Source organism: Rhinoderma darwinii, chromosome 1 (assembly GCF_050947455.1).
Source record: "Rhinoderma darwinii isolate aRhiDar2 chromosome 1, aRhiDar2.hap1, whole genome shotgun sequence".
Classification (NCBI taxonomy): Eukaryota; Metazoa; Chordata; class Amphibia; order Anura; family Rhinodermatidae; genus Rhinoderma; species Rhinoderma darwinii.
Genome location: NC_134687.1, coordinates 405,413,452 through 405,440,916, shown reverse-complemented (window position 1 = coordinate 405,440,916; position 27,465 = coordinate 405,413,452). Strand labels below are relative to the sequence as shown.

Here is a 27,465-nt window from a genome sequence, read left to right as displayed (position 1 = left end):
ATGCAGTTTTTGAAGCCAATGCGAGCTGTGGATCATAAAAGGGATGGAAAGTATATAGGAAATATTCTACTTCTCTTTTTTCTAATCCACTCCTTGTTGTGACTTAAAGAGGCTCTGTCACCAGATTTTGCAACCCCTATCTGCTATTGCAGCAGATAGGCGCTGCAATGTAGATTACAGTAACGTTTTTATTTTAAAAAAACGAGCATTTTTGTCCAAGTTATGGCCATTTTTGTATTTATGCAAATGAGGCTTGCAAAAGTACAACTGGGCGTGTTGAAAAGTAAAAGTGCAAGTGGGCGTGTATTATGTGCGTACATCGGGGCGTTTTTACTACTTTTACTAGCTGGGCGTTTTGATGAGAAGTATCATCCACTTCTCTTCAGAACGCCCAGCTTCTGGCAGTGCAGATCTGTGACGTCACTCACAGGTCCTGCATCGTGTCGGCCACATCGGCACCAGAGGCTACAGTTGATTCTGCAGCAGCATCAGCGTTTGCAGGTAAGTAGCTACATCGATTTACCTGCAAACGCCGATGCTGCTGCAGAATCATCTGTAGCCTCTGGTGCCGATGTGTCCTCGCTCGTCTGACACGATGCAGGACCAGGGGAAGTGACGTCTCTCGAGAACACGGCTGTGTCTGCATATTGGCGGTCACTAACGGGTTAACGAAAAACCAGGAGTGGAACATAAATAGAGAAAAAGTATAATGGAAAGATTTTCACCGTGTTTCGAATCCACTCCTGGATTTAAGCGGCTCTGTCACCAGATTATAAGTACCCTATCTCCTACATAATCTGTTTGGCGCTGTAATGTAGATAACAACAGTGGTTTTTATTTTGAAAAACAATCACTTTTAACCCCTTCCCGACATTTGACGTATCGATATGCCAAAGTCGGGTAGGGGAAGTATGGAGCGGCAGAGTAATGAACTTCAGAGTAATGAGCGGCATCGCGCTCGAGCGCGATCCTGCTCGTTTAACTCGTTAAATGCTGCGGTCAATAGCGACCGCAGCATTTAAATCGTTAGAAAGAGGGGGCGACCCCCTCTAACAGCTCATCGCGCCCCCGCAACACAATCGCGGGGGGCGATGGTTGCTATGGCTGCCTGGGGGCCTAATGAAGGCCCCCAGGTCCGCCATCTTTGTGCACCTCTTTAGCCCTGCCCCCGGCAGGGCTTAATAGATGCCTGTCAGAATCACGATATACTGCAATACATTAGTATTGTAGTATATTATGCAAGCGATCTAACGATTGCTGGTTGAAGTCCCCAAGGGGGACTAATAAAAATAAGTCAAAATTTGTTCGTTTTTTTTTCCCCCCAGAGCATAGTAAAAAAATAAATAAACATAATTGGTATCGCCGCGTCCGTAAAAGTCTGAACTATTACAATATATCATTATTTAACCCGCATGGAGAACGCAAAAAAATTGTAAACGTCAGAATCTCTATTTTTAGGTCACCTAATCTCCCACAAAAAAATTAAATAAAAAATGATCAAACCGTCCACCGTGTACACCAAAATGGTATTATTAAAAACTACAGCTTATCCCGCAAAAAATAAGCCCTCATACCACTTAATCGACGGAAAAATAAAAAAGTTATGGCTCTCGGAATTTGGCGACACAAAATAAATTTTCTTTTTTACACTTAGGTTTTTACTTGTAAAAGTAGTAAAATATAGAAAAAACTATATATATTTGGTATCGCCGTAATCGTATTGCCCCACAAAATAAAGTTAACATGTTGTTTTAATTGCACAGTGAATTTCGTAAAAACGGCGCGCAAAAAACCATGGAGGAATCGCTGTTTTTTTCATTTTCTACCCCACAAATAATTTTTTCCCCGTTTCCTAGTACATTATATGGCAAAATAAATGATGCTACGAAAAACTACAACTCGTGCCGCAAAAATCAAGCCCTCATAATACTATATCGACAGAAAAATAAAGACGTTATGGCTTTTGGAAGGTGGGGAGGAAAAAACGAAAATGAAAATCTGAAAAAGGGCTGCGGCGGGAAGGAGTTAAGCAAGTTATGAACCATTTTAGATTTATGCTAATTAGTTTCTTAATGCCCAACTGGGCGTTTTTTACCAAGTGGGCGTTGTAAAGAGAAGTGTATGACGCTGACCAATCAGCGTCATACACTTCTCTCCATTCATGTCCATCTGTACTCACAGCACAGCGTGATCTCGCGAGATCATGTTGTGCTGTCACATACACCCACATTAACTTTACTGAAGTGTCTTGAGAGTGAATAGACATCGCCTCCAGCCAGGACGCGATGTCTATTCACACTCCCGACACTTCGGTAAAGTTACTGTGGGAGTATGTGACAGCACAGCATGATCTTACGAGATCACGCTGTGCTGTGTGAGCAAGTCCCACCTCCTGGCTGGAGGCAATGTCTATTCACTCTCAAGAAACTTCAGTGAAGTTAATGTGGGTGTATCTGACAGCACAGCGTGATCTCGCTGTGAATACAGATGGACATGAATGGAGAGAAGTGTATGACGCTGATTGGTCAGCATCATACACTACTCTTTACAACGCCCAATTGGTAAAAAGGTAAAAAACACCCAGTTGTCTATTAAGAAACTAATTAGCATAAATCTAAAATTGCTCATAACTTGCTCAAAAATGATCGGTTTTCAAAATAAAAACCACTGTTGTTATCTACATTACAGTGCCAATCAAATTATGTAGGAGATAGGGCACTTATAATCTGGTGACAGAGCGTCTTTAAATTGACCAAAATACTGCTGTTTGAAAGTGGCCTAAGGCCTATTTCACACAAAAATTTTCTTGCAATTTTAACTGCATCAAAAAACGCTTCTAAAAACGCTAGCGTTATTGAAATGTAACATGCAACGCCTAAAAAAACAAGTCATACCCAGAGCATGCTACGTTTGGACAGTGACGTTAGGGGCTTTGAGATGGCAGAATCCACAGCCAACGCACACTGTCCATATATGGATGGTGACGTTAGGGGCTCTAAGATGGCAGATTCCACCATCTCAAAGCCCCTAACGTCACGGTCTATACATGGACAGTGATGTTAGGGGCTCCTCCAGGAGCGGAATCCCCAGCTGGGGGGTGGGGTGTAGTGCTATCTACAGGAGGGGTGTGTGGCACTATCTACATGGGCACCTTTACACTATGTGGGCACTATCTACAGGGGACACTGTGGCACTATCTACAGAGGGCACTGTGGCACTATGTGGGCACTATTTACCGAGGCATTGTGGCACTATCTACATGGGTACCGTGGTGTTTTCAGGGGGTTGGGACAAAAACCCCTGACCCTGACCAAATGCATCCGTTAACGGCCGTGAAAAATTGATGGCAAACGGCCGGGAAATGGATGAAATTGTGAGACACACTGAAAAAAATTGCTATAAAAAAAACCTGACAATTGATACATTTTTAACTGCCTTTTTTTATCATTGTCGTGTGAATATAGCCTAACTCAACTTTTTATTTCAATTAGTTATATATATAAACTGTGCAATGTTGTTCAGAGGTGAACATGTTAACTGGGACAATTTTGGCCTTGAGGACCAGAACTATTTTTTATTTTTCCTCTTTGCATTTCGGCAGTCATAACACTGATTTTCTGTTCGACATGACCATATGATGCATTGATTGTTTTTTTTTGCTGGACAAGTTATACTTTATGTGGGAGCCTACTTCTGATACATATGAGCATTTGATTTTAAATATATTTTTATTTTGTCAAAAATGCGGAAAAAGCAAGCAATTTCACTGCAGGTTTACTTATATTTTACGGCAAATACAGATAAATCAAATGATGTTATAAATGCATTGTACAGGTTGGTACGGCTGAGAAAAAAACAAATATGTGTATATTATAATTATTATTATTTTGAGACTTATCTTTAATAAAGCTTATATTCTGTAAAAAATAGAAATAGCCCTCAGCGCCATTCGTGGACGTCACTGTGCATTAAATGGCTCCAGGTTTTACAGTATCCTGGAAAAATCACAGTCCAACAAAAGAATTGCCACTGCATCAGATTACCAAAATAGTTTTGACTTTATTCCATCAACGATTGCAGATGAAGTAGAGGCAATGTTGCGGTCATACAATGCCCTTTCTCATGCCAATGTTGGGCTTGAGAAAGGCCATTGTACGGCTGAAATGTCGCCTCTACTGTATTTGCAATCGTTGCTGGAATAAAACAATTTCAAGACTATTTTGGTAATCTGGTGAAGTGGCACTTTGTTGTACTTTTTTTTTAATTCCCTTTTTTTTTTTTTTTAACCCAAAGGGTGATTCATAATTTTGATTTTGATTTTTTAACTATAATGTAATTGCATATATCTATTTGCCAGTATATTATCTTGTGTACTGATAGTACACCGACAGTTGTTAGAGCATACCTAAATATGAAATTTATGGTCTGACAGCCCTTTCAATGGAAACCGAGGCTGTCTGCTCTTACGAAGAATGGGCCTCGATTGTGTCACAGGAATTTCCTGTGATGTGATCAATGGGAAGGGTACCCCTCAGTCTCTCCCTTTGAATGCCGTGATCAAAGGGTTAAATGGCAGAGAGCAAAGACTTCTCTGTTCTCCACCGTTAGAGCAGGGCTGCAGCTCTGACCTCCTATTCTCATGAACGTGTAATACGTCCATGTGACGGCCGTTGAAACAACGGCGGTCACACAGACCTACATAATTCAATGTGGCCGTTCACACGGCCGTTGTTTCAACGGAGCATGTGAAGGGTCCGTGAGAAAATAGGACATGTACTATTTTTTTGCGCTTCACACATCCCTCCATAGACTCTAGTCTATGGGGGATGCGTGATAATGCGACCCGCAGAGTACAGCACGGATGCACCTAGGACAGTGGCGGATTATCATTAGGGCGTTTCGGGCGGTCGCCCGGGGCCCAAGGCTGCCAGGGGGCCCAAGGCTCCCAGGGGGCCTATGACCGCCCGAACCCCCTCATGCCCAGTGGCGTCGCTAGCACCGGAGGGAGCCCTGGTGCCAGGACCGCACCTGTCAGGCGAGGGGAGCTTTGCTTCTACTTAGCAGCCGTGGTCTGTGCTGCTTTAGAAGCTCCCCCTCCAGCCCCCCTTCCCTGCTCTAAACATCTCTCCTCTGCTGCTAGCTGTCGGGACATGGGGGAGGGGAGACTGTCGGCGGGCTCTGTGCTGTGAGCAGGAGAAGAGCTGCAGTGAAGACATAAAAGGTAAGTGCATGTATGTTTAATGTCCATATTCATGTATGTTTAATATCCATATTCATGTGTGTTTAATGTCCATATTAATGTATGTTTAATGTCCATATTCATGTATTTACAAGGTGTACTTTGTGTATAATGTGCATACTCGTGTATAATGTGCCTACTTTGTGTATAATGTGCATACTCGTGTGTACTTTGTGTACTATGCATACTTTGTGTATAATGTGCCTACTTTGTGTACTTTGTGCATAATGTGCGTACTTTGTACTGTGCGTACTTTGTGCATAATGTGTGTACTGTGCGTACTTTGTGCATAATGTGCGTACTTTGTGCATAATGTGCGTACTTTGTGCATAATGTGCGTACTTTGTGCATAATGTGCGTACTTTGTGCATAATGTGGTACTTTGTGTACTGTGCATACTTTGTGCATAATGTGCTTACTTTGTGCATAATGTGCGTACTTTGTGTACTTTGTGCATAATGTGCGTACTTTGTGCATAATGTGCCTACTTTGTGCATAATGTCCTTACTTTGTGCATAATGTGCGTACTTTGTGCATAATGTCCTTACTTTGTGCATAATGTGCGTACTTTGTGCATAATGTGCGTACTTTGTGCATAATGTGGTACTTTGTGTACTGTGCGTACTTTGTGCATAATGTGCCTACTTTGTGCATAATGTGCGTACTTTGTGTACTTTGTGCATAATGTGCGTACTTTGTGCATAATGTGCCTACTTTGTGCATAATGTCCTTACTTTGTGCATAATGTGCGTACTTTGTGCATAATGTCCTTACTTTGTGCATAATGTGCGTACTTTGTGCATAATGTGCCTACTTTGTGTACTTTGTGCATAATGTGCGTACTTTGTGCATAATGTGCCTACTTTGTGTACTGTGTGTACTTTGTGCGTACTTTGTGCATAATGTGCCTACTTTGTGTACTTTGTGCATAATGTGCGTACTTTGTGCATAATGTGCGTACTTTGTGTACTGTGCGTACTTTGTGCATAATGTGCGTACTTTGTGCATAATGTGCGTACTTTGTGTACTGTGTGTACTTTGTGCATAATGTGCGTACTTTGTGCATAATGTGCGTACTTTGTACATAATGTGCGTACTTTGTGCATAATGTGCGTACTTTGTGCATAATGTGCGTACTTTGTGCATAATGTGCGTACTTTGTGTACTGTGTGTACTTTGTGCATAATGTGCGTACTTTGTGCATAATGTGCGTACTTTGTGCATAATGTGCGTACTTTGTGCATAATGTGCGTAGTTTGTGCATAATGTTCGTAGTTTGTGCATAATGTGCGTACTTTGTGTACTGTGTGTACTTTGTGCATAATGTGCCTACTTTGTGTACTAGTGTTTAGGTAGTGTTAGCAATAGTTACGGCGCGGCAGGGTGGTGGTGGAGAAGGGGGGCCCAAGTTTGGGTAACAGCCCAGGGCCCATGGTCTTCTTAATCCGCCACTGACCTAGGACGTAAAAAACTGCAGTTTTTAACGTCTGAGGTTCGCAACATTCGTGTGAATCCGGCTTAGTGCCCGCACGTTTAGCAGGACACGTATGCTCGTCCTGATGCGGCAACGGTCTGCTGCTCAGGATCAGAGGAGGTCTCAGAGGTCATAAAGTGATGGCATATCCTAGCGATATGCCATCACTTTATAAGATGAAATAAAATGCATTACAAAATGCATTGCAAAAGTAGTATATTTTCTAATTACAGAAAGTACGAATATAGGGCAAACAGTTTATAGGTCAAACTTAAATGGAGGTGTTTTACGAGTACATATTTGGCAAGTACTCTACCTGTCTGGGAAGGAGGAGTAATGGCAATGGGCCGAGGTGTGCAAGACCTAACAGGAAACAAGCATCATTAAATCAACAAAGCTCCAGGAAGCACTTACAGATATAAACCATTCAATAGGTGTCTAAGCTTTCATTTTACATCTCTCCCCAAAATAGCATTTGGTCACTATTAAAAGACACTTCCTCAGGATGCAGGAAATACTGTATATGTGAAAAGGATCTTACCTGCTGCTACTTTGTGACCTGCTCAGGGAACTCTGAATAGCAAAACAAACAGCTTTAATAAAAGCATAAAATGTAATATATATGTAAATGCATACAAAATTTTTTACTAACATATATACACCAATGTTTTTTTTAAATCCTTTTTTTGAAAAACAACTTGTACATTTACTGCCAAAATAAGCAGAAATTGTCAAACGTGAAATATGTCCATATATAGAAATAAATACAGTGCATTAGAACAATTACCCTGGATGTCATTTGTATTTTTATGTAGTTGAATGTTTTTTTTATGGTCTAGTAGATTTTTATTAAGAAACATGAATTCACATCAACCGAGGATATCAAATGTAGATTTCACATGTAATCAAATATTTGTTGATGTACGATCATATATTAGTATCATGGCATAAAAATAGGCTTCATGAAATAAGCTATTAATGTAAGCAAAACAAATAAAAAAAGGGGGAAAGACCAACACAAAACATGGAAACAGCAGGAGGAAAAAACAGTCAAATAACCCAATACATTAAACTAATCAATATCAGAATGCAGAGATCCAAATAGAGAATTCTTGTGAGTTTCGAAACTGGGACCATGAATCAATAATGGCTCTAATGTTGGGTACCGGTTATTCTCAACGGCAATTATACATTCAATTCTTAAAATGAGGTCCAGAACATTAGCTCATTGGGCCCTAGTAGGAAGTTCCTGTGACCCCATAACCAGGAAATTACCAGTCAAGTTGCCATAAAAAAAAATATAAAAAAAATTATCTAATATGATCTCAAACTTTTTAATGGAGCCAGGAAAATGAGAGAGATAGGCGATATCTGAGGAGGCATGAACCTCGGCAATAAATGGAGTATTATAAGTAAAAAATAGAGAGCCATACTGGTTCAGTCTTGCTTCACCAGACATGCTTCATACAGTCTACTTCAGTGAGACATCTCTAGTATGTAGGAGATCAAGATGGGGAAAATCCATGTAGCCTGTCCATACACAGACATATATGTGTCATAATCTTGGAACTCATCTCTTGTAACCTACAGAAAACTGAGATAGTTTGAGTGGGCATCAGTAACTTGTTCCAATTCTCCTCAGAGAATGAATATGAATATATATATATATATATATATATATATACATATACACACACAGTATATATATATATATATATATATATATATATATACACACACACATACACACGCATTTACACACACATTTACACACACCAACTCCCCTTCCTATGTGGAATGCTAAAAGGTGGATCATCCTTGGTCAATTTATCCAGCAGCAGCCTGTATAGCAACAATAATCCGTGAGTAGGCGAACCTTGACAAGTTCAAAGGGTTTAGATTCAGTTAATGCCCTTGAAATCAATGACTCTTCATGTAAAGCAACTATGAAGGTTTTAAGCTGATTATATGGATACCATGCCCCTAGAGAAGTGCCTCTCCACTGACGGAATAATAGAAAACGGTTTCATCACACCATTTACAAAACAAAAGGATTGGCACATAATTACATTAAGTTTAACCTCTTAACGACAGCCAATACGCCTTTTCACAGCGGGCATTAACCCCTTCGCGCACCACGACCTGGAGCGGGGGGTGAATTATGGAGCCAGAAACAGCGAACGCGCACATAGGGCTTAAGAGAAACCTGTAAAAATGACAATATACTGCAATACATTAGTATCGCAGTGTATTAGACCAGAGATCTAACGATCACAGTATCGCCGCATCCGTAAAAGTATGAACTATTACAATAGAACGATATTTAACTCGAACGGTGAACGCCGCAAAAATATATATTTTTTTTTAAAAAAAGCCCACCAAACGCACTGTTTTTTGGTCAACTTAGCTCTCATAAAAAATTTAATAAAAAGAGATCAAAAAGTTGTATGTATGGCTGGACGAGCTGGAGAGCAGACGTACTTGAGAAGGGCTCTCCTTAGGCCTGTGCTAAAAAGGGTCAGACCGGGCACTTAAATGGGGAAAACCCGCTCCAAAAAGGCCCCACGGGGTACCCAGACGCCAGTAGGTACAGATACCCCGATCTCAAATTTTTTCTTACCGCTGGCACCCGGAGATTCGGGCTCGGAGGGAGCCGAGACGCCGCCCTTGATGGAGCCGCCGGCAGGCAGCGTGGAGTGTAACCCCGTCCGGCTGGCTCTCAGCCTGGAGGAGCTGATGTCACCGGAGGGAGAGCGTGCAGCATCGCAGACCCCCGGTTCCCTGGATAGGGGTGACGACCGGGAGAGGAGGTCGGCTACCCGAATCGGCGGGGACCTCGAGGAGGATCAAAGATGGCGGCGGCCGGGACTGGGGTGAGTCACCGCATGAGCTGGCGGATGCCGAGCCGTCCCTCGGAAGCGGGCCGACCCAGCTTGTGTTGAGGCAGAGGAAGACGCTGTCGCAGGCGACGGGGGAGTCAAAGGAGATGGGCCCGGGAGAGGGCAAGATCAGCAGGAGCTGCAACTTACCTGCTTCTGCCGACACGTGGCGGAGCCAAGATGGCGCCCGGGACCAAAGCGTTGAAGGGGCGCAGGAAGATGGCGCTGGAGAGGTGAGAAGCAGCCTGTCAGCCGGCTCTCCTATGCAGGTCGCCGGTAGGGATCGGGGAACGGTGGCCCAGATGACTGATCCGGAGATGCTGTCGGACCAGAAGTCTGACCAGGTTCAGGATGAACCCGAGGAAGCAGGGGGAGAGGAGTGCTCCTCGGAAGGAGGGGGATACCCCCAGAAACATGCAGGCGTCAGAGACTTAGGGGGATTGGGGGAGAGAGGTCCTCCCCACTTTCCTCTGGTGGTGGGAGCCTGATGGGGGATCTCCCGCCGCCGGATCGGGTGGCCCAGACGCTCCGGGGTCATCCGGAATTGCAAGCATTGCTGGCACTTCTCCCCTCTAAGAGGGACATGGAAGTGATGGCTGCGGATCTGAAGGTGGCGTGGCGCCGGGATCTACACGTGGTCCAATCCGAAGTATCTGCCCTGCGAGCTAAGGTGGGTGCATTGGAAACATGGAAGGACTCTGTGTCTGCAACTATTCAACAGCTTACGGAGGAGCAGAGAGTTTCAGGCTCACAGCAGCGGCAACTGCAAGGGCAGCTGGACGACCTGGAAAACAGGAACAGGAGGAATAATATACGTCTGAGAGGTTTACCGGAAGCAACTAGAACTGCTGACTTAATTGCGACATTGATAGGTATCTTTAACACCTTGCTTAACCGCCCCGTGGATACCTATATTGAAATAGATAGAGCTCACAGGGCATTGCGTCCGAAGAGTGCTGATGCTGCTAGGCCACGTGATGTCATCTGCCGTGTTCACTACTATGGCCTAAAGGAGAAGATTCTGCAGAAGGCGAGATTAAAAGCCGAGATCGATTTTGATGGGGCTAAACTGCTCCTGTTTCCGGATTTAGCAAGATGCACCTTGAGACAACGTGGATTACTGCGCCCTTTGCTTTCTGTTCTGCAACAACGGGAGATATTATACCGATGGGGATTCCCCTTTGCCCTGCATGTGTGTGTGGAGGACAAAACTGTCTCACTGTATACCCACGCAGAACTCCAGGGATTTTTGAGGGCCCTTGGATTGCCTAACATCACCTTACCGGACTGGGAGTCTTTTCAAGTGGACATTTTGCAGGGGCCGGGAGCGACACCGCTTGGGAGGCCCACGACTGGGCGGAGAGAGATCTGGATCCCCATTGTCGCAGAGACCGCGTTGGCGACAGAGAACATCCCCATCAAGATTTCGGGAGCGTTGATGTCTTGTATGCTCTCTCTTTAACCCCCTTGCATTACAGGTTTTCACCCATGCAGGGATGCCCGAGTTCATCATTCTTTAGAGTCTGTGGTGTGATTTCTATGCTTTCTCTTTAACCCCATTGCATTGCCGTTGTTCACCCATGCAGGGATGCCCGAGCCCGCCACTTTTGTGGGCCTGTGAAAAGTAATGTTATTATTTCCTGTTGGGTGGATGTAGGGCCATGGTCTAGCTGTACTATGCGTAGTTAGGCTCTAGAGCGGATAGTCACATCCCGGAGTGGGCTTATGTTAGGCATTTATACTCCCCGTAGGTTGTTTACATAAGCATACGAGAGGTCTGTCCCTTTATGTAACTGCTTCAGCAGGCGTGGCTATTAAAGGCTGTGGAGTTTAGTTCGGTATCTATACTTTCTGTTAACAAGTAGCAGTGTACTGTTTTAAGGTAGTCATCTGTGACCCCCACATAGGAATATCGCTGTGACTGGACTGGTTCTAACCAGTGATACAGGTGCTGAGTGTCACGAATTAGTGTATTGCTGTGACAGGATGTTCTACTTGTCATATTTGTTTTTTCTTTCTTCTTATTATCCATTTTCTATTTTTTTAGGATATGCTTTAGCTATGCAATGTATATACGGACGGATGGCGATGTACTCGATGTCTTTGACGGGATGGTGGGCATGGCGGCAGTGTCTGGCGAATACAGGTATTTGGTGATAAGATGCATCTTGAGTCCCTTTGACTTCATGGATAATGGCTGATTTCACCATCTCATCCCTGAACCTGAAGGGATTTAATGTTCCGGAGAAGAGGTCGCAGATCTTGTATGCGTCACATAAACAGAGGATCCAGGTACTTTGTGTTCAGGAAACTCATTTCCGGGCGGATCAGGTTCCAATCATACGTAATAAATATTATCCGGTGGGATACCACTGCAGTAATCTGCATGGCAAGACTAGGGGGGTGTCTGTTTTCCTGCACAAGTCTTTTCAGGGTAGGGTGATAGACACCTATGTGGACTCAGAGGCACGATTTATTTTTCTGAAATGTGAAGTAGGGGTCCGCACGGTCACGTTAGCTCATATATATGCCCCTAACACTAACCAAGTCCCTTTTTTCCTGAAGATGTTGGAAGAATTGAGCGCTTTCTTGTCAGGTGAACCTATCCTGTGTGGGGACTTTAATCTGGCCATTAATCCGTTACTTGATACGTCCTCTGGGCGGACTTCCCTGGCCTACAATAAGTTGAACAAATTGAGGAAGAGGCTCAGAGATATGCGGCTTTGTGATGCGTGGAGGTTGACCCATCCGGACAATAGGGACTTCACTTTCTATTCGTTTGCCCATAACTCTTACATCAGGATAGATTACATTATGGTTCATCATAGCCTATTGTCTTTTGTGAAAGAGACCTCTATTGGTAGTGTGCTTCACTCTGACCACGCTCCGTTGTCTTGTGTACTGGGCTTTTTACCGCAACGTCGCAGTGAATTTACCTGGCGCTTAAACTAATCTTTGCTGAAGGACCCATTGTGTATGACGGAGCTAAAAGAAGCGGTGGAGAATTTTAGGGGGGATCATGCTAGAGATGACACAGCCCCGGCGGTGAAGTGGGAGGCTCTTAAATGTGTGCTTCGGGGAGTACTCATCAAACACGGAGCTCGTCTTAAGAGGGAGAGGGGGGCGAAGCTGCAGGCACTTTTAGTTAGCGTACAGTCCCTAGAATCCCAGCATAAGCAATCGCTACAGGAACGCACTCTTAGGGAACTAACTAGGACTCACCATGAGATTCAACTTCTTAGGCTCCGTCAGGTGTGCTCCCGCTATTATTATGAGTGGGGTAATAAGGCGGGGAAAGCGTTGGCGAGGGCACTGCGGGAACGGGGGGCGGCTTCCTTTATACCCTCGATACGAACTGTAGCTGGGGACTTGGCGTTTAAGACGGAGGATATAGCATCGACCTTCTGCGAGTATTATTCCTCGCTCTATAATTTGCCCTCTCCCACTCTGGGTAATGCCCCTCCCGAAACACCGCGCTCTTTATCTGAATATATTAGGGACACGGCGTTGCCTCAGTTGTCTCCAGAAGAGGCGGGGGGCCTGGACTTACCATTCACCAGAGGAGTTAATGCAGGTTATTAAAAAGTTACCGGCGGATACATGGCAGGATTTTACAAAACCCTGGCAGAGGACTTGGTGACGCCCTTGCAAGAGTCGTTTAATTCCATTTCGGAACAGGTGAAGTTCCCGGATTCGTTTTTGCGGGCTCATATCACGGTCATCCCGAAGGGGGGTAGGGTTCCGCAACATTGTGCGAACTATAGGCCAATCCCTCTCATCAATACAGACGCTAAGATGTATGCTAAGCTGATAGCGAATAGACTAGCCGGGTTTCTGGGATCCGTGATTCACCCAGATCAACTGGGGTTTGTCCCAAGACGCGAAGCCAGAGACAATACGCTGAAAACCTTCTCTTCGATTCATCATGTGACAAAGAATAGTGTCCCCTGTATGTTGCTGTCTCTGGATGCGGAGAAGGCCTTTGACCGGGTGGATTGGGGGTTTCTGGAGGCGTCACTGAGACAGATAGGAGTAGGGAGTATAATGTTGACGCGTATAATGTCCCTTTACAATCATCCCCAGGCGAGTGTTAGGGTTAATGGATCTTTATCTGATCCATTTAGGATTGGTAATGGGACTAGACAGGGTTGCCCACTGTCTCCCCTGCTGTTTGCGGTGGTGATGGAACACCTTCTGGTAGCACTTCGACATAATGCTGACATTCGGGGGGTGCAAGTTGGGGAGATGCATTTTAAGGTGTCGGCGTTTGCTGACGATTTATGGTTTTATATTACAAGTCCACACCTCACATTGCCACCCCTGATGAAAGCCATCCGAACGTATAGCTATTATAGTAACTACAAGATGAATATGTCTAAGAGCGAGGCTATGAATATATCTTTGTCAGGGGAGGAAGCCCAGCAGGTGCGTAGCAACTATCCTTTTTCATGGAGACGGGCTCGCTGAAATATCTAGGGGTACGGATACCTGTGGCTATTGCGGACTCCTACTCTCTTAACTTTCTGCCTATTCTCCAGACTCTTAGAGCTGACTTATGCCTCATTCACACGACAGGGTTTCCCGGCCGGGTGCCGGCCGTTCATAAATCGGCCGGCACCCGGCTGCATTAGGAATAATAGACCCCTAATGGGGCTATTCACACAACCGATTTTTTGGAAAACCGGCCGTCAAAAAATAGGACATGCTCTATTTTTGGCCGGGTACCCGGCCACCCGGCTCCCATAGAAGACTATGGGGCCGGGTAATACACGGCCATCACCGGAATGTGTCCCGAGCGATGGCCGGGTTTTCCGTCGCTTGCGCACTATCTCCTCACAGCGCAGAGTGCATGTGAGGAGGAGGAGTTGATGCCATTCGGACGAATGGCTGTACACTGTACACTGTGTGGCAGGGCCGGGGTGTACAGCAGGTGGAGGGAGCACTGCGTTGGCTCCCTTCCCCTGCTTGTTTTAAAAGCGCCCTGGCCCGGCGACACCTTCCATGGCGCCGCTAGCAGCTGCTGCTGCTGCGGCTGCTACTACTCTAGCGACGCCACTATAGCAGAGCAGGGAGGTATCTCCCCGCTCTGCTATGTGCTAGCCCCACTTTAGCTCCTTGAAGGAGCGGAATCCCCGTGTTTTCGGGGATTCCGCTCCTGGACAGAGCGCTTGATGTCTCTGTCCATATCTGGGCAGTGACATCAGGGGAAACTCCTGAAGCGGAATCCCCGAACACATGGGGATTCCCCTTCAGGAGTTGCCGCTGATGTCACTGTCCAGATCTGCCCGGCCCGGAACGGATGCAAAACTTTATGCAAACCGGCCGGGCAAAATGGCCAATTTTACCGACTGACACTCGGGCGGGACCCTGTCGTGTGAATCCCGCCTTAGACAAATGGGTTACCAAGGATTTTTCGTGGTTGGGTTGGATAACCGTGATAAAGATGAATATCCTGCCGCGTTTAATGTATATTTTTCAGACGGTCCCATGTATTTTACCCAGGGGGTTCTTCCTTCAGTTAAACAAAGCTCTGGCTAGGTTTGTCTGGCAGGGCAGACCGCCCGAATAGCAAAAACTACCCTGTTCAAGAGTAAGCGTAGAGGGGGGCTAGGATTGCCTGACTGTCTGGCCTATCACTTTGCGGCGGTAAGCGCTAGGATCTTGGATTGGCATGCGGACTCTAAATTGTGGGTGAGATTGGAAAATCTTCTGGCGCCGGTTCCTCTCACTGTCCTCCCATGGCTCCGGGGGAGGTACTGTAAGGGGCGGGAGAACGCTATGCTCCCTCTGGTGGCGGAACAGGTGGTACTCACTTATAAACGCTAACGAAATCTGGCGACAGGGATTCCTCCGGAGAGGACTATTTCCCTCATCTATAAGTGTCTGCAGGAGTTACATAACGAGGTTCCACCTTCTTATGTAAAAGGGTGGGAGAGAGAGCTTACGACGCCTCCGTCGTCGGAGGATTGGTCAAAAGCTTTTGCCTTATGTCATAGCTTCTCCATCTCCTGCAAGGCCCAGGAAACAAACTATAAGATCTTGTCGCGCTGGTATAGGGTCCCCGCATTGCTACATTCCTTCTACCCAGCAGTACCAGATGAATGTTGGCGGTGTGGCAGAGCTGGTGGTACGATGCTGCACATTTGGTGGGAGTGCCTGTTGCTTCATCCATTCTGGACAATGGTGGTGGACCTTATATAAAAAATCACTGGTCAAGTGCTCCCCAACACCCCGGAGGTGTTGCTTCTTTCCATGCTCCCTGGAGCGATCAAAACATATTCGAAAACCCTGATCAGTTTTCTGTTGATCGCAGCCCGCACAGTTATTCCATATGTGGAAGACCAGCAGCGAGCCAACCATCACTGAATGGTTCCAGGAGATTTTACATCTGCAGAGGATGGAGGAGGCAACACAGGCCCAGCGAGAATATTCGAGAGCGGGGAGATTGGTCTGGCAGGAGTTCTGTGAGTCGGACGACTATCTAGTTTACGCATAGGCCTTATAAGACAGGGTAGGGGGGGTACTGCCTTGATCCGTCTTGATATTGAGGAAGGGAGTCTGGATCCTCTGGTTCTGTCTGCTTTCCTTATCCTCTATCCGATGTGGAGTGTGCAATTGATGCCTTGTCACATGTTCTGGTACCGATGCCACCTGCCGCGGTGCCCACTGTCTTGGGAACATTTTCAGTATCGTGGGTAATGTTTTGTTATGTGACCGCGATGCCCATGTATCCTGTCCATCGTGTTAACTTCCCCTCTGCTGGTTCAGAGGACTGTGTTACATTATCTAGATGTGTCATATGCATAATACGGTCTGTTTATTTTCTGTTGCACTCTGTATGTGTTCTCTGACCTACTATGTAAGATGGATGCGTATACTTTCTGTATTGCTGTTTATTTCTAGCTTGTTATGATTTCTTTATGATGAAAAATACCCAAAAATAAAGAATGTTAAAAAAAAAAAAAAAGTTGTATGTACCAAAAAAATGGTATCAATAAAAACTACAGCTCGACGAAAAAATAAAAAAAGTTATGGCTCTCACAATGTGGTGAAACAAAACTATTGTTTTCTTTAACAAATACTTTTTTCTTTGTAAAAATAGTAAAAATAAATAAATTAAAAATTACAAATAAATAAATAAAAAAAAATTATATATATCTATATATATATATATTACATTTTGTATCACTGTTTTCGTTCTGAGATGCAGAATAAAGTTAAGTTGCCGTTTTCACCGCATGGTAAGAGCAGTAAAAAAAGAATTGGAAAAACTGCAATAGAGGAATCCATTTTTTCAAATTCCATCCCACAAAGAATTTATTTTCATTTTCCCAATACATTATATGGTTCTTTAAATAGTGCCAATAGAAACTACAACCCCTCCCGCAAAAAATAAGCCCTCAAACCACTCCACTGACGTAAAAAAGTTATGGCTTTAGGAAGGCAGGGAGTGAAAAATGAAAAAAGCACAAAACCGGCTTCGTCCCGAAAGGGTTGGGCCGGGTTCCCACGTAGCGTAAACCCTGCGGAATTTCCGCATAAATTCCTCAGTATTTACAGCAGCAGCAAAGTGGATGAGATTTTGAAAATCTCATGCCCACGCTGCAGGGGAAAAAACGCAGCCAAAACTTTATTAAATTGACCTGCGGTGCAGAATTTAAATCCACAGCATGTCAATTTATGGTGTATTTTCGTTGCTTTTCTGCAGGGGCATAGCTAGGGGGGGGGGGCAGGCGGGGCATGTGCCCCAGGCGCAACTAAGAGGGAAGGTGGGGGGGTGCCAGGGCCGCACCATCCATGACTATGGCCTGCTGCCTCTCTGAGGGGGCGGCGGCGGCGCTGAAACCAGCAGCCGCCACCCATCCTGCACTATAGGCGATGAATGGCCAGGTCTGTTCCGTGACCAACCATTCAGCGTCTTTCAACGACTCAAGCAGCGCGATTACTTCTTTGCGCCGCTTGTGTCGTTGAAAGGCGCTGATTGACAGGGCAAGTCATAGTGCCCAGCCAATCAGCGCCTTTCATAGACGCAAGCGGCGCGATTAAGTCATCGTGCCACTTGCGTCTATGAAAGGCGCTGATTGGCCGGCAGAATGATTTGCCCTGTCAATCAGCGCTTTTCAACGACGCAAGTGGCGTGATGACGACATCGCGCCGCTCAACCCCAGCAGACCTGCTCAGAAGAGAGCAGGTCTGCATTGCCACCGGATGGGAACAGGATTAAGGGGAGTATGTAAAGTGTTTTTTTTTTATCCTAATAAAAATGGGAGTGACATTATCTACAAGCGGTGGCTCTATCTACAGAGGTCGGCTCTATTTACAGGGGGGGCACTATACACAGGGGTGGGCTATATGTGGAGCACTATAGGGGGAGCTATATGTGAGGCACTATATACAGGGGTGGGCTATATACATGGGGCAGGAAGGGGTTAAGGACAGAGCTTGACCATAATAAGTAAAAGAAAGCGCCAGAAGCATCCCACATTTTTGGCAAATATCAGGAAAACGCAGTTTAAATTTATTGCTAAATACCTTAGACATCCTCTTACTAGAAATTAGAGACACCTGCTTAGAGGAAGCCGGGGCCATGGACCGTTCCACCTCTGTGAGACTCCCCGTATCCATCTCCCAAAGGGACCAATTGGGAGGAAAGACACTTATGGCAGAAAGACAGAAGCTTTAGCCCAGGATTCCCATGAGCAGGGTCGGACTGGCCCACCATAGAACCAGAGGATCCTCTGGTGGGGCCAGGCTTTAACACAATAATGGGCCTTAACCCCTTAATGACAGGGCCTGTTTGGACCTTAACTGGTTCCCGACCACTGGCTGTGTTTTTACGGCCAGCGGTCAGGGTCCTTAAAACCCAAGCCATAGACTTTTTACAGCTCGGGTTTTAACTTGCTGCCCGCGCGATCGGGCAGCTGAATGTCGGGTCTCCGGCTGTCAGTGACTGCCGGGGACCCTGAGGAGAGGATAGAAGCAGCTTTCGCTGCTTCTATCTTCTCTGATGATTTGTACACAGTGCTCAATGAACGCTGTGTATAGGAATAGAGACAGCAGTCGCGGACTGTCTCTATTCCTCCCGGTGTTCATGTGACTTGTCACATTATCGCCGGGTGCCGTTACTGAGAGACTGCTGCTGGGTCTTACAAGACCCAGCACAGCCCTATTAATGACAATCGTCACTATGAGAGGGCTGATTTCCCCTGTAACTGGGGCTGCTGTGCAGCCCAAGTTACAGTGGAAAAAGATGGTGTAAAAGAAACAAAAAATATATATAAAGTTCCCAAAGGTCTTTTTTGACCTTTGAGGGATAGACCATAGTAATAAAAAACTAGTAAAGTAAAGTGCAAAAAAAATAATTTAATAATAAACACACATAAAATACCCACCCCAAAAAAAAACGTTCCCTCCCGCCAATCATTTTTGTAACGCTAGCGCTGACCCAATTACCCTAACATAGACATGTAATATATTAAAATTTACGGTAGACAATGACGATCACAAATAAAAGGTCTATTTTAGGGTAAAACTATGTTATTACCAAAAAAAATAGCTGAAATGTAAAAAAGTTTATTTTTTTACTATTATTTTCAAACTTTATGAATAAAAATTCTAAAATAGCAAAAAAGGTGTGTATAAAAACGATAAAAAAAGAAACCTGCATGGTCTACGGAAAAAACGTCGCAAAACTCACGTCGTTAGCCCAACAAATAAAAAAGTTATAGCCATTTAACTAACGCGTGCTAAAAAGGGCTAAACGGTGTCTGGTCCTGAAGGCGCAAAATAGCCCGGTCCTGAACTGGTTAATGACCAAGCCAGATTTGTCAAATCCGGTATGTCTGACATTATCAGAGAATAACGCTGCGAAAGTTTTGAATATCTAAGTAATTCTGACATTGTTTTTTCGTCACATGTTGTACTTTATTTTAGTGGTAAAAGTAGACTGAAACGATTTGCGGAAATGAATTAAAAAATAGAAAAATGTAAGAAATTTTGTAAAAATTATAATTTTTCCCTATTTTTAACTGCAATATGTCACATATGTACATACATACGGTACAATTTTTTTCATTAAATATATATTTCCATCTCTTTACTCTATTTTGGCAGCACTATTGAAAAAAAAATTTTGCGCAATTTAGAAGACTTACAAATTTAGTAATAGTTTTATCAATTTTGAAGTACATTTTATTTTCCTGCACCAAGCCAGGTTTTCAGAGGCTCATAGGTGTCAGAATGGTGGAAACCCCCACAAGTGACCCCATTTTGAAAACTACACCCCTTAAGGTATTTATTAAGGGGTGTTGTAAGTATTTTGACCCCACAGTTTTTTTGTAAGAATTCATGCAAAGCAGGCGTAAAAAAATATAATGTAACTTTTTTCATAAAAGTATCACTTTGAAGACCAATTTCTTTGTAAAGCGACCAGAAGAATGAAGAAACACACGCCAAAATCTATCACCCTGTTTCTCCTGTTTTCAAAAATGCCCACATTGTGACCCTAATGCGTTGCCTGGACACACGGCAGGGCCTGAAAGGAAGGGAGCAACAGGAGGAATTCAGGTCTCATATTTTGCTTGAAAATGTTTTAGGCCCCACTGTACATTTGGAGAGGTTTTGAACTACCAGAATGATAGAAGCTCCCCATAAACGACCCCATTTAGAAAACTAGACCCCTTAAGGTATTTATCTAGGGGTGTAGTGAGTATTTTGACCCCACATTTCTTGCTAAATTTAATGCATAGCAGGTGATATAAAATAAAAAATCCTTTTTATATAAATGTATCACTTTGAAGACCGATTTCTTTGTAAAGCGACCATGAGAATGAAGAAACACACCCCAAAATCTATCACCCTGTTTCTCCTGTTTTCAAAAATGCCCCCATTGTGACCCTAATGCATTGCCTGACACACGGCAGGGCCCGAAAGGGAGGGAGCACCTGGAGGCTTTCAGGACACATATTTTGCTTGAAAATGTTCTAGGCCCCACTGCACATTTAGAGAGGCTTTGAGATGCCAGAACGATAGAAATCCCCCATAAATTACCCCATTTAGAAAACTAGACCCCTTAAGGTATTTATCTAGGGGTGTAGAGATACACCCCATGCAAAAATGTAAAAAGGAGGAATTAATGGGAATTCTCAGATAAATATGGCTATATATTGTTTTATGCAAATTTTTAATACATTTTCAAATGAAGTGATAGAAAAATATATCTGTGTAAATCGGCTGCTGTGTTAGAAATATATTGCATTCTTATCTTGGGGGGCCGTACGGAAGAAAAGCGATGCTATTTTCTAATAAGGGAGGCATGTGCCTAGAAATGCATTTGACTGTATATATGACTATGTCTTGCTAACAAAGCAGTTTGACCCACATTTGTATCATTCTGATGCCGTTGTCAACAGCGTTCTGGTCTGATGCGTAACAAATAATCTGTACTGGAGTGTAGGACAATATATACAAATGGAGGAAAATGTATCCAACTATGTTGCAAACTCGAGTCTGTTCATTAGATAAAAGAACACCTGAAGGCTGCCATGACAAGGTTTTTGGTTTTTTTCAGTGACTGGTTGTACGTCTCTTTAGCTCCTTATGAGGGACGAACGTGCCAAGTGACGCGGTACACCATAACAGGCCCCTGCCCGGCAAGGTAGGAACCGCTATGTGCACAAAACAACCAATCGCCTACAGAATATATAGAGGGGCAGTGTCCAAAACCATCTATAGGAACACTAAAGGATCACTAATCCTCAAAATGATGTCAGTATTTCCAGAAGTATTGTTGGGTGTACTACGTCCAGTAAGAACCAGAACAAAACTGTAACAAAGCCCATGGTGTATTGATAAGGAACAGCTCGATTGTTAGAGATCCTCCAAATAAAAAAAGATCATGCCCATATCACGGTGCAGAAATATGAATGTAACAGCTCTATGTGGCATGACATAGTCATAAGAACAGTCAAAATAAAAAAAATTGTGGATGTGGGATTTTGTACTGGACAATTAATTCCAGAACTTGATCACCCACAAATAAATAAAAAAAATCATAAGGGCTAAAATTAGTTTCACGGTCTGAAAAAAATGTGCTCTACAACCTCTCCCACAAGAAATAATCCATACTTGGAAAGCCCACAAACTAAAAAGAAAATATAAAGAAATTGACTCCCTAAAAAGACCCCTCACCCATTTTTTTTTTGGTGTTAAATGCTAGTAATTTGAAACCGTGTGAAAGGTTTCGAAACAGGGGTAGTTACAAAGGGCTGGTTTTGATGGACACATGGGGCAATAAAAGCGGGTATCCCTCCTCCTGCCATGCTTGCTACATACCCGACACCTTCTTTGGGGATATTTTTGGGTCTCAGTGGAAGGAATAGGGTGTAAAAAGTGGCGCTCTGAAAGCCTGCACACATCCTCAGATTCGCAGGTATAGTGGACTCAAAATGGAGATACTCAATGACCTTCTCCTGAAATTGAAGAAAAGTGAGCGTTCCTTGGGCTTTTTTGAAAATAACAAAACGGTTATAGGTAGCAACCTGGATGAGGTAGATTGCTACCTTTTTGTACCAGGCCTTATTCTTGATGTTTCACCAGGTAAGGCTGAAGCACCTGGTCGGAAAGGTCTACACCCCCCATAAATTTGTTGCAGTCTGTTACAGACAGGTTTCTGCTTTGCAGTGGTAGCCCCCCTCTCCGTAATTGCCACAGTGGCGTCCGTGTGTACTGTGGACAGCATGTAGACATCCTTCCTGACGGTCCACTTCTCTGCAAGTAATTCCTCACTTGAAAGGGCCATGGATGTTCCTTTTCCCAAACGCCTGAACACCAACTGTTGTGGGAGTCCCACTCTGTTCTTCCGTACTGTCCCACAGGCCCCTGTATTTGCAGCATGGAGGGCTTTATAAAGGGCAACACCTGTATAAAAGTTGTCTATATAGACGTGGTACCCCTTGTGCAGAAATGGCTCCATTAGGTTCCACACTATTTTGCCAGAGGTGCCAATAGTTTCTGGGCATCCTGGGGTATGAATTTGGCGGTCCCTGCCTTCATATATTTTAAAACCGCAGGTGTAACCCGTTGTGCTCTCGCACACTTTGTATAATTTCACCCCATATCTGGCTCGTTTGGAAGGGATGAATTGACGAAAGGAAAGACGGCCTTTGAGGCTCATGAGCGATTCATCTACAGACAATTTTTTGTCAGGTGTGTACAACTTTAAAAATAAATCATTTAGAAGGGTGATTAATGGGCTTAATTTATTAAGCCGATCATAGGCTGGGTCACTTCTTGGGGGGACTTGGGAATTGTCGGTAAAATGCATGAATCGCATTAGGGCCTCATAGCGGTTTCTGGACATCACTGCTGCAAATACAGGGGTAGCGTGGACAGCACTAGAAGTCAAGTAGGACCGGACAGATGTTTTTTTAACCAAACCCATATTGAGGGTAATGCCTAAAATTTTTTTTTATGTCTGGGACACTTGTGGGGTTCCACATTCTTGAATATATAGACGCAGGTTTTTGCAGAACAAACTGCCTAGCATAAAGATTAGTCTGCTGGACTATCACGTCTAGGACCGTATCACATACAAATAAATGAAAAAAATTATAGGGGGTAAAATTTTGGATATCAACATTAATTCCTGGAGTTGCTTCAAATTGGGGTACTTGGGGGGAAAATGATAGTGCGGGATCCCACATCACGGAAGGACTGCAACACTCGGCCCTGCACTTGACACCTTTATAGCGACTGCTGTATCTACCACCATAGGACTATGGGGTTCAGCTGTAGAATTAGAATCGTCACTGTCGGGAACAAGTTCTGAAGCGGTGTCTGTTTCACTTTCAGAACTGTCGGAACATAGCAAGGCGTAGGCTTGCTCCGCACTGTACATTCTCTGAGACATTATATATATATATATATATATATATATATATATATATATATGTGTATGTGTATGTATATATATATATATATATATATATATATATATATATATATATATATATATATGCCCTATAAGTCCTATTAGAACCCTAAAGTAAACCTAAAAACTACTCAAATATTTTATTTTTTTTATATAACAGACGGAAAAAAAATTCAATAAAATAAAGCCCTAATGTAGTATTACGGCCCTAAACACCAACGCTAAACTACCACTAACCCTAAAGTAGCACTAACGCTAATCTAGCGCTGACACTAATCTAGATTTTATATACACTACCGTTCAAAAGTTTGGGGTCACCCAGATAATTTTGTGTTTTCCATGAAAACTCACTTCTATTTATCAAATGAGTTGCAAAATGACTAGAAAATATAGTCAAGACATTGACAAGGTTAGAAACAATGATTTTTATTTCAAATAATAATTTTCTCCTTCAAACTTTGCTTTCGTCAAAGAATGCTCCATTTGCAGCACTTACAGCATTGCAGACCTTTGGCATTCTAGCTGTTAATTTGCTGAGGTAATCGGGAGAAATTTCACCCCATGCTTCCAGAAGCCCCTCCCACAAGTTGGATTGGCTTGATGGGCACTTCTTGCGTACCATACGGTCAAGCTGCTCCCACAACAGCTCTATGGGGTTGATATCTGGTGACTGCGCTGGCCACTCCATTACAGATAGAATACCAGCTGCCTGCTTCTTCCCTAAATAGTTCTTGCATAATTTGGAGGTGTGCTTTGGGTCATTGTCCTATTGTAGGATGAAATTGGCTCCAATCAAGCGCTGTCCACAGGGTATGGCATGGCGTTGCAAAATGGAGTGATAGCCTTCCTTATTCAAAATCCCTTTTACCTTGTACAAATCTCCCACTTTACCAGCACCAAAGCAACCCCAGACCATCACATTACCTCCACCATGCTTGAAAGATGGTGTCAGGCACTCTTCCAGCATCTTTTCAGTTGTTCTGCGTCTCACAAATGTTCTTCTGTGTGATCCAAACACCTCAAACTTCGATTCGTCTGTACATAACACTTTTTTCCAATCTTCCTCTGTCCAATGTCTGTGTGCTTTTGCCCATATTAATCTTTTCCTTTTATTTGCCAGTCTCAGATATGGCTTTTTCTTTGCCACTCTGCCCTGAAGGCCAGCATCCCAGAGTTGCCTCTTCACTGTAGACGTTGACACTGGCGTTTTGCGGGTACTATTTAAAGAGGCTCTGTCACCAGATTTTGCAACCCCTATCTGCTATTGCAGCAGATAGGCGCTGCAATGTAGATTACAGTAACGTTTTTATTTTTAAAAAACGAGCATTTTTGGCCAAGTTATGACCATTTTTGTAGTTATGCAAATGAGGCTTGCAAAAGTCCAAGTGGGTGTGTTTAAAAGTAAAAGTCCAAGTGGGCGTGTATTATGTGCGTACATCGGGGCGTTTTTAATACATTTACTAGCTGGGCGTTCTGATGAGAAGTATCATCCACTTCTCTTCAGAACGCCCAGCTTCTGCCAGATCACACTGTGATGTCACTCACAGGTCCTGCATCGTGTCAGACGAGCGAGGACACATCGGCACCAGAGGCTACAGTTGATTCTGCAGCAACATCGGCGTTTGCAGGTAAGTAGCTACATCGACTTACCTGCTAACGCCGATGCTGCTGCAGAATCAACTGAAGCCTCTGGTGCCGATGTGTCCTCGCTCGTCTGACACGATGCAGGACCTGTGAGTGACGTCACAGCGTGATCTGGCAGAAGCTGGGCGTTCTGAAGAGAAGTGGATGATACTTCTCTTCAGAACGCCCAGCTAGTAAAAGTATTAAAAACGCCCCGATGTACGCACATAATACACGCCCACTTGGACTTTTACTTTTAAACACACCCACTTGGACTTTTGCAAGCCTCATTTGCATAACTACAAAAATGGTCATAACTTGGCCAAAAATGCTCGTTTTTAAAAAATAAAAACGTTACTGTAATCTACATTGCAGCGCCTATCTGCTGCAATAGCAGATAGGGGTTGCAAAATCTGGTGACAGAGCCTCTTTAATGAAGCTGCCAGTTGAGGACCTGTGAGGAGTCTATTTCTCAAACTAGAGACTCTAATGTACTTGTCTTGTTGCTCAGTTGTGCAGTGGGGCCTCCCACTTCTCTTTCTACTCTGGTTAGAGCCTGTTTGTGCTGTCCTCTGAGGGGAGTAGTACACACCGTTGTAGGAAATCTTCAGTTTCTTGGCAATTTCTCGCATGGAATAGCCTTCATTTCTAAGAACAAGAATAGACTGTCGAGTTTCACATGAAAGCTCTCTTTTTCTAGGCATTTGGAGAGTTTAATGGAACCCACAAATGTAATGCTCCAGATTCTCAACTAGCTCAAAGGAAGGTCAGTTTTATAGCTCCTCTAAACAGCAAAACTGTTTACAGTGGTGCGAACATAATTGCACAAGGGTTTTCAAGTGTTTTCTAATCATCCATTAGCTTTCTAACACAGTTAGCAAACACAATGTACCATTAGAACACTGGAGTGATGGTTGCTGGAAATGGGCCTCTATACACCTATGTAGATATTTGAACGGTAGTGTATGATATATATATATATATATATATATATATATATATATATATAAGAAAGCGTTGAATTGTTTTTTCACTTTTTTTTTTACAGCACAGGACGCAGACTGATCTCTCTCTCCTCTCAGAACAACTACAATGAGAGGAGAGAGAAACACAGCCCATGTCCTGGCTGTGTTATGAAAATAACTGTCTGTGATCTCTGTGATAGGTTTTATCACAGAGATCACCTGATCAGGGACCGGTCACAACGGTCCCTGATGGTTGCTGTGCCAGCTGCGGACACAGGCAGGTTATGCACAGCGCATGCGTGCGCCATTTTGGGGGGGGATCGGACGTGGGAGGGGGGGGATTAATCCCGGGTATACTGCAGAACACGGATTACCTGTTCTCTCTCCTCTCTAAGGAGTTATTCCATGAGAGGAGAGAGAGATGGTAATGATCTGCCGCTTTGCAGTGAACGCCGTGATATAATGATTCACGGCGATCACGTGACCTGAGACCACTCGTGATGGTCTCTGGTTGTTGCTCCGAACACTCAGCTAGCTCCGGTAGCTGAGATAACGGAGCTTTAATCGTTTATTTTGGCGCTACATTAGCCTAAAGCCCCTTAGTGACCAATGTGAAAAGGCGTATTGGTGGTCACTAAGGGGTTAAAGGTCCATCAGAAAACAACCCCATTTGGAGGTGACTTTGGAGTCAATCAGTGGCCATTAGGGTCTATTTCTGAAGCGTTGATTTACAAATTACCTATTAGACCTTATTGATGATATGTCCTGTCTGTAAAATTATGTTAACATCAAGGTCTATGATGAAATAAAAAGTAGACATGTTCTATATAGATGGAGGGTGGGCTCTCAAAATTATATCCCCAGGTGGGTCCAAGGAATCCCAGTCCAAAACTGCCCATGAGATATTTTGGTGAGATGGAGTAATCACTAAAGTGGTCTCTGGCAAATGTAGTATGGATTGCATGCCAAAGTTGGAGATAAATGAAAATCATTAGCAAGATAGAATGTCTTCTTGCGTAGTTGGAAAGATCGGAACACTGACCCCCTCCCACACGCAAATAAACCCCATTAAAAAAAACACCCCTTTAGCTTTCCATCTTAACGGCACTTGGAGGGAGAAGTTAGTTATGCCACAAAGGTGTACATGCGTTATACCCTAACCATGTAACACAAAGATCTGACTGCTTACCATAATAATAGGTTTGATGATCTTTAATATTACCACTAGGTCTGTGCCAGCCACAAAACAGGAGATGAGAAGGACAAGTACAAATGTCACAGTTGGAGTTAAATAAGCAGATCCATTGCTCTGCTTTTTTCAGAATGGAAGAACTATGGTAAGTGAGTTAGATGGG

At 43.9% G+C, this 27,465-nt stretch overlaps 1 protein-coding gene across 11 annotated transcripts in view; it reads right to left on the bottom strand.

Moving 5' to 3' along the window:
* The window catches only part of RNF212B (ring finger protein 212B), a 416,496-nt gene that overhangs the window by 273,572 nt on the left and 115,459 nt on the right, over positions 1-27,465 (bottom strand). For all 11 annotated transcript variants that reach the window (XM_075828893.1, XM_075828895.1, XM_075828891.1 and 8 more), the window contains 2 exons: positions 7,255-7,286; positions 7,030-7,076 (listed from right to left, as the gene is read on the bottom strand). In XM_075828893.1, coding sequence (XP_075685008.1) covers positions 7,030-7,076; positions 7,255-7,286 — 79 coding nt within the window. The remainder of the gene's footprint in view (positions 1-7,029; positions 7,077-7,254; positions 7,287-27,465) is intronic.